The sequence below is a fragment of the Populus trichocarpa genome, chromosome 12 (assembly GCF_000002775.5).
Source record: "Populus trichocarpa isolate Nisqually-1 chromosome 12, P.trichocarpa_v4.1, whole genome shotgun sequence".
Lineage (NCBI taxonomy): Eukaryota > Viridiplantae > Streptophyta > Magnoliopsida > Malpighiales > Salicaceae > Populus > Populus trichocarpa.
Genome location: NC_037296.2, coordinates 5,321,736 through 5,340,631, shown reverse-complemented (window position 1 = coordinate 5,340,631; position 18,896 = coordinate 5,321,736). Strand labels below are relative to the sequence as shown.

The window sequence follows — 18,896 nt, the reverse complement described above, 5'->3', positions numbered from 1 at the left end:
AGAATTTACTTGATCGGGTATTTTTAATGCCTAGAAATAGATTTAGATGCATGAACCCAGGAAAGCTGGAAATGCGCTTGGAAGTAAAGAACATAGTAAAAGGAAAAGGAAATTTATATGCATACCTCTTAGCTCTTGCTAAAGGCTCACCGTATTATTTGTTGTCTATAACCCTAACCCCTCCTGATTAGAGGAGGGAAAGGGAGGCGGTACCAATGCAATGGAGTTGGACATCTCATATTACCCTTTTCTTTAGGGACAATAAGGAAATGAAAAGGAAAAACGAGCACTCTGTAGAATCATTGTTCATAACAAGCAATTAACTATGAAGGTTAAAACCCAGATTGTCGCTGTTCGATCACACTAAAAAAAATATAACTGCCCTAAAAAATTATCACTACACCACATTACTTTCTACCAAACGTAGCAAGTTCGGTGAAATTTTTACATGGCAAAAATGAAATACATCACATGAACAGATGCTACAAAGAATCAATGCTTTACACGAGATTAAAAAGCTAATTAGCCTTCACATTATATATAGTGGTTTATCTGCCTTCTTCAATTGAAGAAACAGACATAGAATTTCTAGAATACTCATCAATAAAACTATTACCTCCAGAAACCCTGGTAGCGCCAGTGTTTGTAGTACTAGCATTGGTAGCTGTAGCACTGTTAGTGAGAGCAGAAGTAGTGGTAGTTGTCCAACGACCCCCACGACCTTGAATTCCAGGTTTACCAGGTTTGGGTAAAGTAAACGAGTCACTTGAAAGCATGAGATGAACTGAGTTCATGTCAGGCCTATCTGCAATGCTCTGTTGGCAGCATAGCAACCCCAGTTGAATGCACATGGCTGCCTCATCCCAATTGCACCTGGCAAGGCTTGGATCAACTAACTCCAATGTCTTGCCTCCTTGGTAAAGCATCCACGTCTGCAAAAGTGAGTGAGCGAGGGGGCGAGAAGAAAATCAAGAAGACCAAATTAATGATTGTTTCCTAGTATGAAGAAAAAAACTGGAAGCAATAGTTATCTGAAAACCAGTGCTCTGATCGAAAAATACTTTAAAATCAAGCTTGATATGTATATACCATAATTAAGGTATTTGGAAACTTATTGCTACATTAAAAAGCAGAATCAAGTGTTAACTTTGGTATGTCTAGTCCCTCTATCTTGTCTGGCAACTAAACAGGTATCTCCACTCACTATGCAGTCCCCTGTTCCATTTCTCCTGAAACTTAGTCATTGTACAGTTCCCAAACTGCTCTGACAGTGGCTTAAACATGTAATTTACCCATTTGAACACTGTTGTCAAACAATATTGTCTGTTTTTATGGCAATCTATTGTAGAAGTCTAGATTTTAGTTAAATGGCAAAACATTTACCTTGTTTGTATTAGAAATTATCGGCAAAAGAGGTGATCTTGCCACTCTTGGTAGGCAATGCATGTATATAGATTGTCAAATACTAGGCACGTGGAAGAAAGTTGATAAGATTATCTTCTCTTTTTTTTTCTTCTTCCTCTTTTTGTTTTTGTTTTTTTTTTTTTTTTTTGCAGCTTTGTAGAACTTAGCAGTCACATTGAACTTTTTATATTGAATATTGGCTTCATTCATAGTATTATATCACTTAACAGCATTTCTTTCAAAGAGAATTAACTATAATTAAAAGGCATCAGTCGTTCATAGGGTAAATCCACAGTGAAAGACTGATTTTGCCTTTGATAAGCAATATTAGCTTTAGAGATATATGGATCTTTTACACGAGACTTATCAATAATTACCTTAAAGAAGAATGTTCATTAGTAATTTCATGATGTTTTTTCAATAGTGTAATTACCAGGTAACCCTTAAAAAAAAATTCCCTTTGGTTCAGGGGCTTTTTGGTTTTTTTCTAATTTTTGTGCATGTCAATTACTTAAATGTCCCTAAAAAATAAACTCTCTCTATTATGGATGCAAGGTTATTTTAGGTTTTTTGCTATGGTTTTTTTGTAATTCTCATATGGGATTAACGATAATTTGGTATTTTAATATATATAAATTAATTTTAAATTCAAAAAGTCTCGTGTGCTTTAGGTGGTGGCGCGTACAACTCCCACACAACGCCGAATGCCACCATTCAAGGCAGCATTCGATGCGCCTCACCACCCGTCACGGTGGGAAGGTACGTGTTCGCCAACAATATGTGGAGGAGCGTCGGCAAGAAGTTTTTCCCTTCCTCCCTCTTTTCCCTCTCTCCACCTAGAAAAACGGTTGGCCATTGCAAAAAAAAGTCTAGCTATTTGTTTATTAAGTTAAATTAGGTCCTCATTCTTTTGATTGCAATGTATTTAGTCTTGAATCAGTTATTGAGTTAATTTGTTTTTTCAATTTCATCCCTTGATATTTTATTTTTATATCAGATTTGGTTCTCAATTTTTTTAATTGCAATGTATTTGGTCTTGGATCATTTATTAAATTAATTATTTTTTCAATTGCATCCATATACACTTTGTTTTTATATTAAATTTGGTCCTTATTTTTTTAATTATGATGTTTTTGGTCTTGAATCCTTTATTGAATTAATCTGTCTTTGAATTTCATCCCTTGACATTTTATTTTTATATTGTTATTTTTAGTTGTTCTTATTCTTTTTTTTAATTGAAATTGTTTTTCAATTTCATCCCTTATGATTTTTTTTTCTTTTTGTGTGAAATTTGATTCTCTTTCTTTTCAAATCTATATTTTTTCAATTGCTTTTTTTTTAATTTGTTTTTTCATGTTTATCCCAAATTATTTTGGTTGGTTTAGAATTTTAAGTTGTTTTTTTTTTTTTTGTTTGCCTTTTACAATGTGATTTAGCCTTATGATCTGTGTCATAAATTTTAAAGGTTGAACCGGGTTTGCTTCAGTCATTTCTAAGTATTTTTAAAAATTTCATCAATCATCATTAAGTTCATTGAAAATTGATTTCTTTATTTCTTTATGTTTTGGATTCTTTTGTAAATTTGATTTTTCTTTTTGATTTTTTCATTCAATTCAATATTTTTTAATATTTAAAGTTTGGCATGATACTACTCGCGGATTTTGACGACCTCACTTGGTTTTACTTGTACTTTGTTTTTCAATACTTTTTTTTCATGGATTATTTGATTCATGGAGTTTAACAATCACTATTTTTTTTAGTTCTCTTTCTATTATGTCAAGTCGTTGATATTTTTTTGCTCTTTAGAATACAATGATGGCACTTTAGCATCGTTTTTTTAAGCTGCAAAGAAATTGACCCGGCCCGCGGCGAAGCGCGGGTCATCAACCTAGTTATACAATATACTAAAAGGGATCAGTGCCTCTATTACTGTTAGCCTAGACACAAAGCATTGTGCATTAAAGCAATGTAATGACAGAGTTGCCCTTGCCACAGAGAGTTGGAAAGACTGCAAGGGGAGGGTGGGGGTTACCTTTTCATTAGGATGCATTTGACATTGAAAGGATGGATGGGGAGAAAATAGTTAGTTTCGATTTTGGTAGGGCTGCAGACACCTGGCGTTGAGGCTGTCATGCCTTGAGCGTTAGGGCCAGACAGGCGCGCCTGACTGCAGACCCAGGCGAGCGGTTTTGCAGCCCGCGCACCTGGGGGTGTTGCCTTCTCTATCAAAAGCTGATGGTTCTGGCTTGGCAACGAAACCAAATGTTGTTGGGTCTGGCTGCCAAGCCAGACCCGAAACACTTCCAAAAGGTGTAATAGCAATGGGTGTAGCTGGCCAGGCAGATCCAAAACACTTCAAAAAGATGTTGGCCAGACCCATCGATCTTGGGTTTGGCTGCCCAGCCAGACCCATCGATCTTGGGTCTAGCTGCGCAACAATACCCAAGGATATTAGGTCAGGCTCCGGATGTTTTGCTCTTTTCTCTGATTTAAATTTATTTTTCATACAATAAAGAGGAAACAAATTGATGGGACTTCTTTTATATTCTACAAAAATTGGGTGGTGATAAGTTTTTTTTTTTTTTTTCAGTTGGGTTGAATTTTCTTATAAAAGCATGTTTGTTTTTGTTTTTCAAAAATGCTTTGAAAAAAATTTGATAATTTTTTATTTTTTTCTTTACTTTAAATTAATATTTTTTTCCTTAATTCATATTAAGATGTTTTTGTATTATTTGAATGTGATTATATAAAAAATAGATTTAAAAAAATAAAAAATATTATCTCAATATATTTAAAAATATATATATTTTAAAATATTTTCAATTTTATTTTTTTCCCTCTTGAAATTTTTTATCTTTTCTCTTGTTGATTTCTTGTTGAGGGATAATAATTTTTTTTTCATTTCAGGTTGGGTTGAATTTTCTTATTAGAGCATGTTTGTTTTTGTGTTTCAATAATGCTTTGAAAAAAATTTCAAATTTTTTTATTGTTTTCTTTACTTAAAATTAATATTTTTTATGTTTTTGTATTTTTTTTAAGTTTTTAAAAATATATTGAGATTGGATCTGGCCGCACAGCCAAATCCAAGGAGAATATATTAAGTTGGGTCCCGTTTCGAGTTGGATCTTGTCCTAGAAGGACCCAAAATAGCTTTGAGTCCAGCTGCAACTAGACCCATCAGCCTTGCGTCCTGTTGGGGCCGTACTCATTAGCCTTGGCTCCACTGCAGGACCTAATTCTCACTTGAATCCTGCGTCAGGACCTAGTTCTCTTGGGTCCTGTGTCAGAACCCAAGACTACTAGGTCATGAGTCCGGATCCAATTTGGGTCCTGCATCAGGACCCAAGAGTAATGGGTCATGCATCAGGCCCCAAGGTTAATGGGTCCTGTGTTAGGACCCATTTTGTTTGGGTCCTGCATTCGAACCCAATTCTCTTAGGTACTACGTCATGATCCAATTCTCTTGGGTCTAGTGTCAGGACCCAAGGGTGATGGGTCATGCGTCAAAACCCATTTCGCTTGGGTCCTGCCTCCGAACCCAATTCTCTTGGGTCCAACGTCAGGACCCAAGGTTCTTGGTTCTTAGGTTTCTAAATATTATTATTTGTGTTATAAATATTGTTATTTTTATTATAATTAAAAGTATTAATATTATTTATAAAATAATTAAAAATTTTGAAATTTTTTTTATCAATATTGAAAAACAACCTTAGACTTGATTTGAAGGGTAAAATAAAAAATTATTATTATTTTTGTTGTTGTTATAATTAATAAATTTTAAAAAATACTATTATTACTATTGAAGAAAAACCAATTTAAAAAAAAAAGATTAAAAAATAAAAGAATTTGGACAAAAAAGTTAAATATTATTATTTATATTATAAATATTATTATTGGGTCTGGTGTTGAAACCAGACTCAAAGCTCTTGGGTCCGGTGTTGCGGCCAGACCCAACAGTTTTGGCCTTATATTTTTTTAATATTTTTTATGAAAATAAAAAGGTTGGCCCGCGGCGTAGCGCTGGCCACCTAACTAGTATGAACTAAACAAGCTCACATTCAAGAAGACGTAACAAAAAAATTTGATGTGAGCTACGTGTATTACAGTTAGGGGTGAGCATTTTCGGTTCGATTCGGTTTTTACTTAAAAAACCAACCAACCCGAATTTTTTTTTTTAATTTAAAACCTAACCGAAACCTGTTCAAACCGACTATTTTCGGTTCGGTTCGGTTAATTAAGGGAAAAAATTGAAAAAACCGATAATCCAGTTTTGTTTCATGTGAAGAGCAAGCTGATGCCAACAGCAACAAAGTGAAGAAGATGGATGATAAATTGATTAGCCTGCAAGGTTTCAGCCATGTACAGTGCAAAATAATGATCCTGGCCAACAAGATTTCCACCAACTCATAAAAAAGTCAAAACAGCCCGGAAAATCCATGAAACCAAGATAGATAAAAGAAGTGCAGATCCCTTTTATGCAAAAACATGTGGAAAAAACACATCCCTTTTATGCAAAAGAAAGTTTTCTATCCCTTCATTCAGTGTTCAATGTTCACATGTCAAGAGTCGAGACAAATATAGTATGAAAGAGGAAAATATTGAAATTTTAGGGTGATGCTGGTGTTGAAAGTTTTGAGGATAATTGTTTGAACTTTGAACGCTTGAGTTTTGATCTAAAGAATTAAAGAACAATGAGAATTAGAGAAGGAGAGTGGTGATACAGAGAGGGGTAACTTGAAAGGCATTTGGGAGAGAGGAGGCGGCTGGGACTTGAGGGTGAAGGATTGTGAACTGTGAAGTTGCCTTTTATAGTGGGTTTAGATGTTTGTTGAACCGGTTCGGTTCGGTTTGGTCCGGTTCAATCGGTTTAAGATTTCAGAAACCAAAACCGAACCGAATCGATTTTTTTCTTAGGCTTTTTAATCGGTTTATTCGGTTTTTTTTAATTCGGTTTTTTCGATTAATTTTTTTTTTTGTTTTTTTCGGTTTAATCGGTTTTTAGGTTTTTTTCTCACCCCTAATTACAGTTCATTCCTAATTGGGAATTGGATAGATGCTCTTTACACTGCTGGAACAAAAGTTGACAGCAATAATGTATTTCTAAGAATCCAAACTTCCAAGTTGTCCACAATGTGCCTTGATGGACCATCAGTTTCCAAGAAAGTTTTGTGAAAACAGATATAAGAACAATAACAGGAGGCAGGAAAGCAGTTTATTTGCGAAGGTGCATGTATTGTTAAATCATAATTATCCACGTATCAGCCTTACAATTTGACCAAATCCTAAATCAGACAGCTTAGTTCACATTTGTAAGCACCATCCTTTCAATTAGAAATCAAGCTCGTGTTTGTTTCAATATTTAAGGTTAATCACAATAACTGGGTTCAGGCTATTATAGTACATTAATGCGAAAATCCATACTTACATAGTTCAAGAGATCTGCCTTCTCTGCACCAAGTTGACGATCATGATTCTTTCTCCCACTTACAATCTCGAGCACCAGAACTCCATAACTAAAAACATCTGTCTTAACAGACAAATATCCATGCATTGCATATTCAGGGGCCATATAACCACTGCATGCAACCAAAAAAAAAAGAAACTAACTTGATTTTGTTGTTCCCAATTCCGAGAAAACATTAATTGAAAAAACTATTTGTGACAAATATATATATATATATATATATATATATATATATATATGAAATAATAATGAATGTAGAATGGAGCATCAAGGGAATTACTCACTAAGTACCAGAAATTCTAAATGTATTCATATGGGTGTCATCACCAGGAAAGAGCCTTGCCAAGCCAAAATCTGATATCTTTGGATTCAAATTTTCGTCCAGCAAAATATTACTGGCTTTGATGTCTCTGTGAATGATCCTTTCAGGGGCTTCTTCGTGCAAGTAGAGGAGACCTCTTGCCACACCTGTAACTATTTGGAACCGCGTTGTCCAATCCAGGCGTGTAGATTTCACTTTGTCTGAAAATCATACCACCTCAACTATTAGCAGTAATTTTTTACAAGACATTGCATAAAAATACCAAAAATTCCAAGAAGGAGCTTTTACCAAACAGAAAGTAATCGAGACTTCTATTTGGAAGATATTCGTAAACAAGCATCTTCTCTGGTCCTTGAGCACAACAACCCAACAAACTTACCAAATTCTTGTGCTGAATTTTTAGTAGCAGTTTCACCTCATTCGTAAATTCTCTGATTCCCTGTCTCGAAGTTAATGAAAGCTTCTTCACTGCAACTTCTTGCCCATTGGGTATCAATCCCTGTTAGTTAACAATAAGCCAATACTGAAGAATACATATAACAATCCTATGAGCATTTTACATTTCTTTAAAACGTGACTTCTAGTTCCAATAAGAAATCCCATCTAAAGAATTTGATAATTTACAAGAGGCATACCTTGTAAACGGGACCAAATCCTCCATGACCCAGTTGATTCAACTCGGAGAAGAAATTAGTAGCTAATTCAAGAGTACGGAGCTCAAAGAACAAGTCATTCGTCTCAACGACGTCATCGGGGGCGCTTTCGGCAGCGTTGTGTCTACGAATTCTGAGTTTAGTCTGCAAGCAAGCGCAGAGATTGGAGAAAAGGCCCATCAAGACATGGACCATACAACCACCACTAGCGCCGCGGCAGCCTTGGCCTTGGATTGGATCAGAAGAAGGAGGAGGTAGTAAAGTGTTGTTGGTCCAGTTGGTGCCTGGCAGGTAGTCGATATTGAAATGGTAAATCTCTAATTTTGGATCAATTAGGCGGTGGTGGTGGACTGGCAGTTGACGATATCTTAAACAAGTTTAGTTTGGTTTTTGCACGCAAAGAAATTGAAGGGAAGGGACGACGAGCCTTTTACTTTCTTCCATGGCTTCCGGGTCCTCGTTTTGATTAATGCTGTGAGATAGAAACACAATAAAATCAAACACTAGAGATGGGTAGGTTGAGTACGCGTGTTCTTAAATGTTTTTTTGCTGAATTATTATTGCCGTAATATATCAAAAAAATTGTAATATATTACATTAATGGGTTGAGTACGCGTGTTCTTAAAGTTCTCAAAAATAACAACAAATAAATAAATACCGATTAGTCAAACTAAATTCAATAAATAACAACAAATAAAAAAAATCTGAGAAAAATCAGGTTATTTTTTAAATCAATAAAAAATCTTACAAAATATAAAAATAAACAAAAATAATAAAACCTAACCTCTAATTGAATAAATATTAAAGAATAAAACTTAAAAAACATGAGTTTAAAAATAAAACGAAAAACCAAGTAAACTCAAATGAACTTCTCAAACCTTGTTTAATCTCAAAAAACCACGACTCTTGAAATCTTAGACTCGGACTCAGTTAAGAAGCTTAATTCTCAACAAATCTAATGTCAAATAATAAAATTAGAAAAAAAAATAACAATTATAAAAATTTTCCAAAGTAAAAAAAAATATATTAATAAAAATAACAGAGGTTAAATTTGACAAGAAAAAAAAGCTTAAGGAGGATAAAATGTAAAAGAAAAAATCATCTCAAATAAAATAAATAGCAATCAAAAGAATCATGCTAAATTCAAAAGATTAAAAAATTAAAGGAGGATGAAATAGAAAAATAATTCTAATCTTATAAATTGTTTTAAAAAAATCATTCCAAATATTAAATGATAGAATTGAAAAAAAAATTATCAAATTAAAAAAATTAGCCTAACCCAATAAAGAACAATATATAAAAAGAGCCAAGATAACCGGTGCTATTTTCAAGACCAACTAAAAACTCTACAGAAAGCAAGTACAAAAAAAAAAAAAAAAACAAAACCTAGATTTCAATTGAATAAATATTGAAAGATAAAATAAAAAAAATAGCTTAAACAAAGAAAAAAAAGAGCAAATCTAAGCAAACTTCCTAATCCTTGTCGAATCTTTAAAACTCATATCTTGTGAAATCCAGGATGTGGATTTAATTAAAAAGCTTCATTCCCAACCAATTTAAAAGTATCAATTTAAAAAACTTGTCTAAGTAAAATAAAAATAGCAATTAAAAGAATGAGAATTAAATTTGATAGGAAAAAAAATAAAAAAATGATGAAATTATATATATATATATATATATATATATATATATATATATATATAAAATTCCAAACAAAACAAGAAGCAAATAAAAAAAATGATAACCAAATTTGAAAGATTAAAAAAATTGAAAATGGTGAAATTGAAAAAAAAATTATAGATTATTCAAAAGAAAAAATATTAATCAAAAGGACAAAGACCAAATGTCAAGGAAAAAAAAATTGAAGGGGCTTGTCTAAATTGAAGGGGCACGAAATTCAAGGAGAGAGGTAAGAAAAAAATAAATGGTCATCAACAGCAAGCCGGATGAATATTTGGTACGCACGCCTCCCCATCATGTAAGGGGGTTCGAGACCTTTCAAACATCGCCATAGAAGGTGGTGTATGGTGACCGGACGACCCTTCACATGATACTCACCTTCTGGCACGTACATGGCATACACTAGCAAGATTTTTTTTAATATTTAGAATTATAAAAATACAAAAATACCCTTAAGTTAAGTTGAAATTAACAAAAAAAAAACATAATGAAAAGACAAAAAAAAAACCTTGGATTATTGTTTTGTTAATTTTGCACCAAGGGACAATTAAGGAATTTAACTTTAATAAAAAAAATTTAAAAACATCAAAACCCCTTTACATAAGGCACCCTTTAAGTATTTTAATTGTTTTAAAAAATAAAAAGACTAATCTACCCCCAAATAATTCGAGAATGATATTGTATCATGGTAAAAAAAAATCATTTTGCCCCCAGCTCGTATTAGTTCAATTGTTTTATGCTACAGGGGCAAATTTGTCAGAACATTATTTTCTGAGTTTAGGGGTACAATAACTTGCCTTCCTCAAAGATAATTAAAGGAATTTTTTATGTCATAATACAAATGATCCAAATACATGTCTGTATGAATTTCTTCTCAATTATTGGTTATTTAGATGGAGATCATTATTCTTTTTTTTTTTTGTTGGATTAACTTAATGTACTATATTAAACAATTAATAAATCTCTTACTCTTTTTTTTTTTATTTGGATTAACACCACTTATATTTACTAATCTCACTAAAAAAATAAAGAGTATTAATAATTTAAAATAGTATAGAAAGTGATGATGTTTCAAAATCTAGCATGCATAGGAATGAGTTTTTTGGTGTTTGAACAATGGGTAATAGTTATATGTTCATATCAATATTCTATTCTCTAGAGCTTATGAAGTGGATGATTAGTGGCCTTCTAACACCTGCAAAATAGTTTTTTTTGTGGGATTTAGGGACTCTCATATAATAAAATCAGTATTTTTTCATAAAAGAATTGCAATAAATGAGATAATAAACATTAAATTCTAAGAACAAGAGTGTTTGTTCTTGTTTTGATATGATAAATGTTCTAGGATTTAAAAGTATTAGTGTCTAGAGAATACAAATTGTTAACCTTTTACCTGAGTGGTTCAAGGGGTATTTATAGCCCCCTGAACCTCGTTAATTTGATGGAGTGGAGGGGTTGTAGAGTCATTTTCTCCTGATAGTATTAATGAGAGATTAATATCTCTTACACAATATTAATGAGAGACAAATATCCCTTGCACATTATTAATAAGATAGAAATATGGTAGACTCTTGGGATATTTTTTATATACCTATGGATATAGAAAGACAAATATCCTTGATATTACTATTTTATATTAAAAATCATAAGATTAAAAAAATGGAGCCTTATGGCCCAACACTGGCCCTATAACGATCTCCAGACCTTTTGCTTTTTGTGCTTAATACACTGTCAAACCCATGATCAATAGGTATGGCAACGAGGCAAGCTCATGCTCACTTGGGCTTGGCATATAGCTGAACCTAAAGATATCAGGTCAAGCAAGACATCAGACCCATGCCTAATTAGGCTTGCCTCACAACCAAGCTCAAGGACGATGGGTCGAGAGGGTTGTTAGACCCGTGCCCAAATAAGTTTGGCGCACAACCAAGTCTAAAAGCAAAGGGCCTAACAGTTTGCTAGACCTATGCCTGTTTGATAGTTCGCTAGATCTATATCTGTTTAAGCTCAACACATGGTTAAACCCAAGAATATTGGGTCTGACAGCTCATTAGACCCATATTCACTTTGGCTCAGCACGTGGATGAACCTAAGGATGTTGGGTCTAGTAATTTTCCAGACTCATGTTCGCTTGGGCTCAGCACGTGGATGAACCTAAGGATGTTGGGTATGACAGCTTGTCAGACCCATGTGTTTTTTCTTTTGCTGAACATATAGATGAACCCAAGGATGTTGGGTATGACATCTCTCTAGACTCATGTCTATTTAGGCTCAACATGTTACTGAACCCAAAGATGTTAGGTCTGACGACTTGCTAGACTCATGTCTCTTGGGCTCAGCATGTAGCTGAACCTAAAGATGTTGGGTCTAACATCTTACTAGACTCGCATCTCAATGAGCTCGACACATAGCTGAAACCAAGGATATTGGGTCTAGCAGCTCACTAGACCCACGTCTCAATGGGTTTGGCATGCAACCAGGGCTAAGAGCATTGGACTTAGAAGCGAGCTAGACCCATGTCATCTAGATTTGACACTTTACTAAGCTTAGGGATGTTGAGTATAGATGCAAGCCACACCCACGTATCATTGAGTTATCACCCTGCCTTTGGACCTTCTAAATAGGGACTAAGGTTTTTTCATAAAGCGTTATAAAATATTGATTCATTAGTAGCCCCTCAAGTCTTTATGTATTCAATACGTAAAGATTTAAAGAGTTATCAATTCTTAATGAGAGACATTTTACCTTTCTCACGTGATAGGTTATCCCCAAGCAAAATTGTTGGGTTGAGATTCTTATGGCTAAGTAGTTTGCCCTAATTAAAATAGAGTCTTTTGGGAAGAGAAAACAACAGTGTGTATTTAATGCAATAATTGATTAGTTTTTTTGGGATTTTTTGTTACATCAAAGGTTATTCATCCAATAACGAGGATGAAAAGTTATTTTCTCTATAACCCTAATCATTCTTGTTTCCATTCTTTCTTCTTTTTTTTTACTTTCACTTTTAAAAATTCTCTACCAAAAAAATGAATTGCTAAAAAGCTTTGGGCGAGATTTGTTATTGTGATGCTGCGGTCACACAAATTAATTATCCGAACTTAAGCAAATATGATAGTATAGAGCAAACAAGGGGTCAATCCCATGAGAAAGATTTAGTTAAGGTCTTTATGCTAACTGATTCAAAGTTGGGGGAGTTGAGATTATCTAAGCTATGCTAGGGTAAATAAAATAAAGTAATCAAACTAAATTAAATAAACCGAAACTTATTAAGAGAAACACTTTGATCTTAAGTAAACATCCACCGACGGAAATCAAAATAATTGATCATTGAAACGATACGTCAATTTATATTCTGAATATTTCTCTTTCCTTAATATTAGTTAGTGAATTGATCTATAATATAACTAATTCTAAGCATTAAACAACCACAACATACACATTAGTAATTTAATTCAATGGCAGCTTTAAGTCTGTAGTCTATGTTCGATTTAATTGAATGTTTTTCCTAATATTAACAATACATATCTACCATCATTTTTAAACTTGGTCGCTTCACAAGTTAAATATCACAACTTTGATTTTGATAGACTTAGCAATAGATTGGTTAGAATGATAACGTAAAGTCTGCTCTAGTAATCAAACTAAACAATCATAAGAAATAAACATAGAAAAACATGTATACTCATCATATAAACTGAAAAGAAAAGATAAAAAGATCTTACAGTTTTTGAAATCCAAAGGCTTCTATATCCTTTCAACCAAGAAAAATAACTTACTTTTGCATGACTATTGAAAAATTAAGAAAGAGAAAAAAAAATGAAAATATAATTTTGAGTGTAAAAAAAGGTGAGAGTTTCTTTCTTCTTTCTGACTGCCTCCTTCTTTTTCTATCTCTCTTTCCTTTTATCTGATGGAAAACCCTAATCCTCACATTCCTACTAGTCTATTTGTATTCTCTAAAAAATTAGAAGTCCTTTTCAAAGTAGATAATCCATATTTAAATAGTACAATAACTCTTTCCTATAAAGAAGGAAACATAGTCTTGTATAAAATTTCAAGCTTTAACTTTAGACTTAGTGAAGTTAATTTACCCAAATAAAAACCTTTTTTATATGAATAAATAATTGACATGTTGGTTTGGATGTTTAGGCAGTAAGTTGGACTTGTTTCTTCACAAAACTTGTATGTTAACAAAATTTATAGGTTGTCTTAGAAAAATCATATATCTTATATGAGCTCCTTTTCTACTGAAATTTGGTAGGATGATAGGTCTTTGAGTCGGGAATCCAAAAAAAATAAGTTTGCATCAAATGGACTTCTCTAACTCAAGATATTCAAGTCGGAATGGCCGAAGGTCAAAACTAACAGAATTCAAGACTTGTCTTTGATGACTGAGATTTCCATGCTCTTTCTCTTTTATTTTTCTTTCCATATATGTATGGGAAAGTATGGATGTTATCTTTCTAATTCCACTAGAATCACTTCATTTAGACCTCTACAACTTAAGTTCTGCGTAAAACGTTGATCAAATGTCAAATCTGTAAATATTCAACATGAGTTGGAACATGGTCTGAATTTTATCTTCAAATTACTCATTTTTAAAATATTACATCCAAAAATGCTTTTAAAATATAAAACAAAGAAAATCAAGGCATTTTATATATAAAACTTGGGCAAAATACTAGGTAAATATTGGTAAAACTATCGAATAATATAGTTGCATCATTTGTTCTCAGTTGCCAGAAGAGAATTTGCTACTCTATTTTAGGTATAATCCCCACCCTTAAACTAATTTATTCTTTCTCTTGTTAGTCATAGAAAAAAACATGGACTATAAAAGAGTTAGGTCTAACCCTATGAGTAGAGATATTACTTCTTTCGGTGGTGAATTTAATTTCTAATAAAAAAAACTAGAGGAAATAGTAGAGAACAATGTTTCCTGAGACTGTACCTAGGAGTATAAGGGGTGGGAATCCATAATCCACCTCTAGAAAGGGAGAAGGTATTTTCCAACCTTCAAGAAATCCCTCCCTCACTATCTCAAGGAAACTCTGAGGGAGAGATAAGTTATCTCAAACCACTGAGAAAACTAAGGTCGACACTTTGACCATAAAATAAGTAGCCTATGTAAATGGTCAACAGTCAAGAAAATATGTGTTTAAACTACCTGGAACAACTAAAAGGATTAGCTAACTAACTATGGTAACCTCTTGGGAGCGATGTGAAATAACTACCCCCTTATGTATGTACAAGTTGGGGTACCCTTCCTCTCTTCAAGAGTTCATGAGGGATGTTTTTCGCTATTATAGGTTTGGTCTAGGCTATATTCATCTCAATAGATATATTATATTATTCTCTTTTAAAAAATTCCTTAGGCTCATCAGACTTGAGCCTATTGTGAATACTTTAAAGGCATGCTACAATTTGATTGGTAGCACTGATAGCGACAACAATGTCCACTAGTTTTTCACCTTCTCTAATAGACCTAAGAGACTCATGAAGGGGACCTTGAATGGTAAGCTTTTTCATTTTAGAAGTTTAGGGTTGTGCTCACTACTAGAAACTACCCCCTGAGATAAGCAGTAAACCCCTTTTAAGCTCAACTAAGGAAAAAACATGTTCTATACTAGCCTAAGCCATAACCAAGTACGAGATCAATGAGATGGCCAAAGGACATTGTGAGGCCCTATTTTAAAGTATGCAACTTCTTTAACTTTTATTTTCGTGCATCTAAATATTCATCTGTAACTTTATTTTTATGAAGGGTTAACAACTAAAGGAGAAAGAAAGTCTTCAGCATGGTCTACAATTAGGAGAGCATCTTCATCCCTCAACTTATCTGGAGTTAGGATTAAAATAGAGATGGAAAATGAACTTATCAATGTAGACGAGCTTCTTGTCACTCTTAAAAAGTTAGAGGTTAGAATTAGTGGGGGAAGTTGTTCTTCTTTAATTGGGTGTTAAACAGAGTTGACCCTTCCTGAAGTGACTGTAAGTGTTGTTACCCACTTTAAGAGATGAAAGGTCTCAACCCTTATAGATTTTGGCACTGCAGCCTCAACCTCTCTGATTATCTCATTGTCAATGCCTTCACCCTTGTTTTCAATTACAAAGACCTCTTCAACTACTAGGACTTCTGCCTAGTGTGCTTTGCTAAGAGCTAGACAGCCTAGGCTTGAGGATGTTTTTCCTAACCTCGTTCTTGGTCAAGCCCATGCACTTTCTCTACTTTAACTAAGAAAGAAAAGTAGACCATGAAGGCTATCATTAAAGGGAACTCCAACCTTAGGGTTGAAGGCCTAGAAGTGGTAAGAAGCCTGATAAGGCTTTTGACCATTCCTTCAGACATTCAAGTGATGTCTGATGAGAGCTATAATTGTTATTTGACCATTTCTAGACAAATGACCCTTCAAGAAAGAAATTGACTCTTTTCTAATATTATTATTTTGTTTTCTTTGAGAAATATATTATTTTTGCTAGACTTGTCTAGTCTGGATGGGTCCAACATCCATTGTTAATGAAATTTCTATAATAGGTAAAATGCCCATACTAAAGAAACGTTTTGGGAGTAACTCCTTTAGGTAGTCTATATGGGTTGCTCATACTTAGAAAAAAAATTAAATTTTGACAAGATTTGAACTTTAACTATCCTTAGTAGGTGGAACTCACAGAATAAAGAGGAAATCTAGGTTGTAGGTATACTTAATTATTAGTTGGTTATAATTTAAGGATTAATGTTACTCTAATCTAGCTAAGAGAATATGCTACTTTAGGACTGCACTGGGGAATGAGGGATCCAAGATCAACCTCTAGTGAATAGGTAAGAGGTCCTTAAACATCACTTAAAGAACATGTCAGTCCGAGACTACACTAGAGAATAAGGGATTTGAGAACAACCTCTAGGGAATTGATGAAAGGCTCTTAGACATCACTTAGAGAATGTGCTAGTTTGAGACTATACTAGAGAATGAAGGATCTAATATCAACCTATAGTGAATTGGTGAGAGGCCTTTAGGCATCACTTGAAGAATATGTTAGTCTAAAACTACTCTGGAAAATAAAGGATTCGAGATAAACCCCTAACAAATAAGTGAGAAGCTCTTACGCATCACGTAAAGAGAATAAAAACATATTTTGTAATCTTTAATAAGTCAAACATATATTAAGAACTTACATTCTTATGCTAATTGACTATGGTATGTTTTTAAATGATGAGAGTGTCACGCGTGAGGGAGACTCTTCTCTTATATATCTTGAAAAATGATAAATGTTCACCTTTGGGACTTTGAATGGGCCATTCCATTTTGAGCCCAACTTTCCCCTGCTTACTATGTTGCTTGTAGCTTCTAACTTTATCAACACCAAATCTCTAAGTTTGAATTTTCTATTCTTGCTCTAGCATTAACTTGAAGTTGGATTAACTTAAAGTTTATGAGCATTTATTTCTGGACTGATCCCTGGCATATCTGAAGTTCTAAAAGAAAAATCAGACTTATAGGCGAGGAGGAAATATGTCAATAATTTCTATTGATTTTGTTCCAAGGTGGGTCCTATCTTAGTGACATCTCCCTTCTCTTCCCCTATACATAATTCTCTTAACTACTATATAGCCTTGGTTATAATCTCCAGCATTTCCTTTAAAGACCCTTTCTGGTCAAAAACCAAAAACTTCTTACTTTTCAAACATGTAGAGTCGTAATGCCTAGAAGCCCCTTGATTTCCTTTCATAATAGTTACCTCCTTTAGAGTAGGGAATTTTAAGACCAAATATCGAGTGTTAATGACTACATTGATCTTGTGCAAGAGAGGCTTTCTTATTATAATGTTGTAGGCCAGATTCATATCTACCACTATGAAGTTTTGTTAAAAAGTAAAAAACAATTAAGATAAATATCGATTGTGACTAGGATCTCTAGGGCACCCTTCACTAGCATTGTTGACCCTTCAATCTCAATCGAAAGGGTCTTCATAAGAGTTGTTCTTGAGGAATCTATCCTTATTTAGGACATCGTATCCCTAGAAAGAATGTTAACTAAGCTTCCATCAATACCTAATGAACCTTATGATTAGCTAGAACCTTCAAGATTACTATCACATCTTCATGGGGGTAAGTTACCCCCTCTTCATCTTCTGAAGTGAAAGTGATAGGATTGTGCCATGAATTTTATTAATGAGCCATCATTAAAACATGTTTTTCATACTCTCTCTTTCTACAGGAAGCATCTCCCCTAATCGAGATGTCCTCTAAAATCATATTGATCTATGATAAGGCTTGAATAAGTTGGCTAGATGGATATTCCCTTTTACAAACTGCTTAAGATAACCCTTAGCAATCATCCACTCAATCTTTTTTTTCAAGGTGAAGCAATCCTCAACATCATGTCCTTTGTCTTTATAGAACAAACAAAACTTTTTAGATGAGCTTGTGTGTAGAGGTGTTTTTATAGGGGATGGATATTGAATAAAATCTTTTCTTTTAATGACTATAAAAAATTATATGAGGGTAGGATTCAACTGACTTGTATATCTCTTAAGGTATGTTATGCACTCCTTAACTGACCTTTTCTGATTTTTTTTTGAACTAATATCTTTACTAAGAAAGTGATTCCATTTGAAAGGTTTCTTATCTTGAACCTCCTAGTAAAAATAGGAAGGCTCATGCCTTAATATACTAGCTACTTCTACTTGTATATGATTCTCCAAAACTTATTTCACCTTTATTAGGTTTATATCTGGTAAGGCGTACAAGTCCTTCCATAAAAAACATCAACTCACTCTACTAATCAAGGCCCTTGAGGCTGTTAGCCCAATCAGTTCCTCCACCCTGAGCATTTCTTCATTGAACCTTTTCAAATATGCTTTGATGGATTCCTTTTTTAATTCAATAATGCTAAAGAGTTCTATGAAACTCCTATTGACTTGTATACTAGTGCTAAAATATGATACAAGCTTAGCATTAAGGTCACTAAAACAAGTGATAGAGCTCGACTCCAGGTTTTTATACCAAGCTCATGCTGACACGTTGAAACTTTTAGGGAGGATTTTGCACATAGAATCACTATCCTGGATGACTAACTCAAGGTTGTTACGTACATTTTGAACATGCTCTCGTGGATTTTGCTAGACCATCATAATTGTCCAAAATCATCTTCGTGGAGATATATTTCTTAGTGATGAGGGTGTGCAAGACTCGTTTGGATAAAGGTGAACCATTTATCTTATAAGGATTATAGACCTCTTTCTGGTTTTATTTGCCAGTTAAACCTTCCCAGACTTTTATCTACTAAGCTTTAAGGATATAAAGAACTATAGCATAGAATGACAGGGTTGGTTGCTAACTTCTATCCCACGGTGGCAAGATGGATAATGTAAT

General features: G+C 33.7%; 1 protein-coding gene across 1 annotated transcript; it reads right to left on the bottom strand.

The window, feature by feature from the left end:
• Positions 1-302: 302 nt before the first annotated feature.
• Positions 303-8,356, bottom strand: LOC7493519 (cysteine-rich receptor-like protein kinase 10). Its single transcript, XM_002317872.4, has 5 exons — positions 7,826-8,356; positions 7,479-7,689; positions 7,153-7,390; positions 6,830-6,980; positions 303-932 (listed from the first exon to the last, which is right to left on the bottom strand). Exons 1-5 carry the CDS (start codon positions 8,036-8,038, stop codon positions 549-551), a joined length of 1,197 nt encoding a protein of 398 aa, XP_002317908.4. The 5' UTR covers positions 8,039-8,356; the 3' UTR covers positions 303-548.
• Between the last annotated feature and the right edge of the window lie 10,540 nt (positions 8,357-18,896).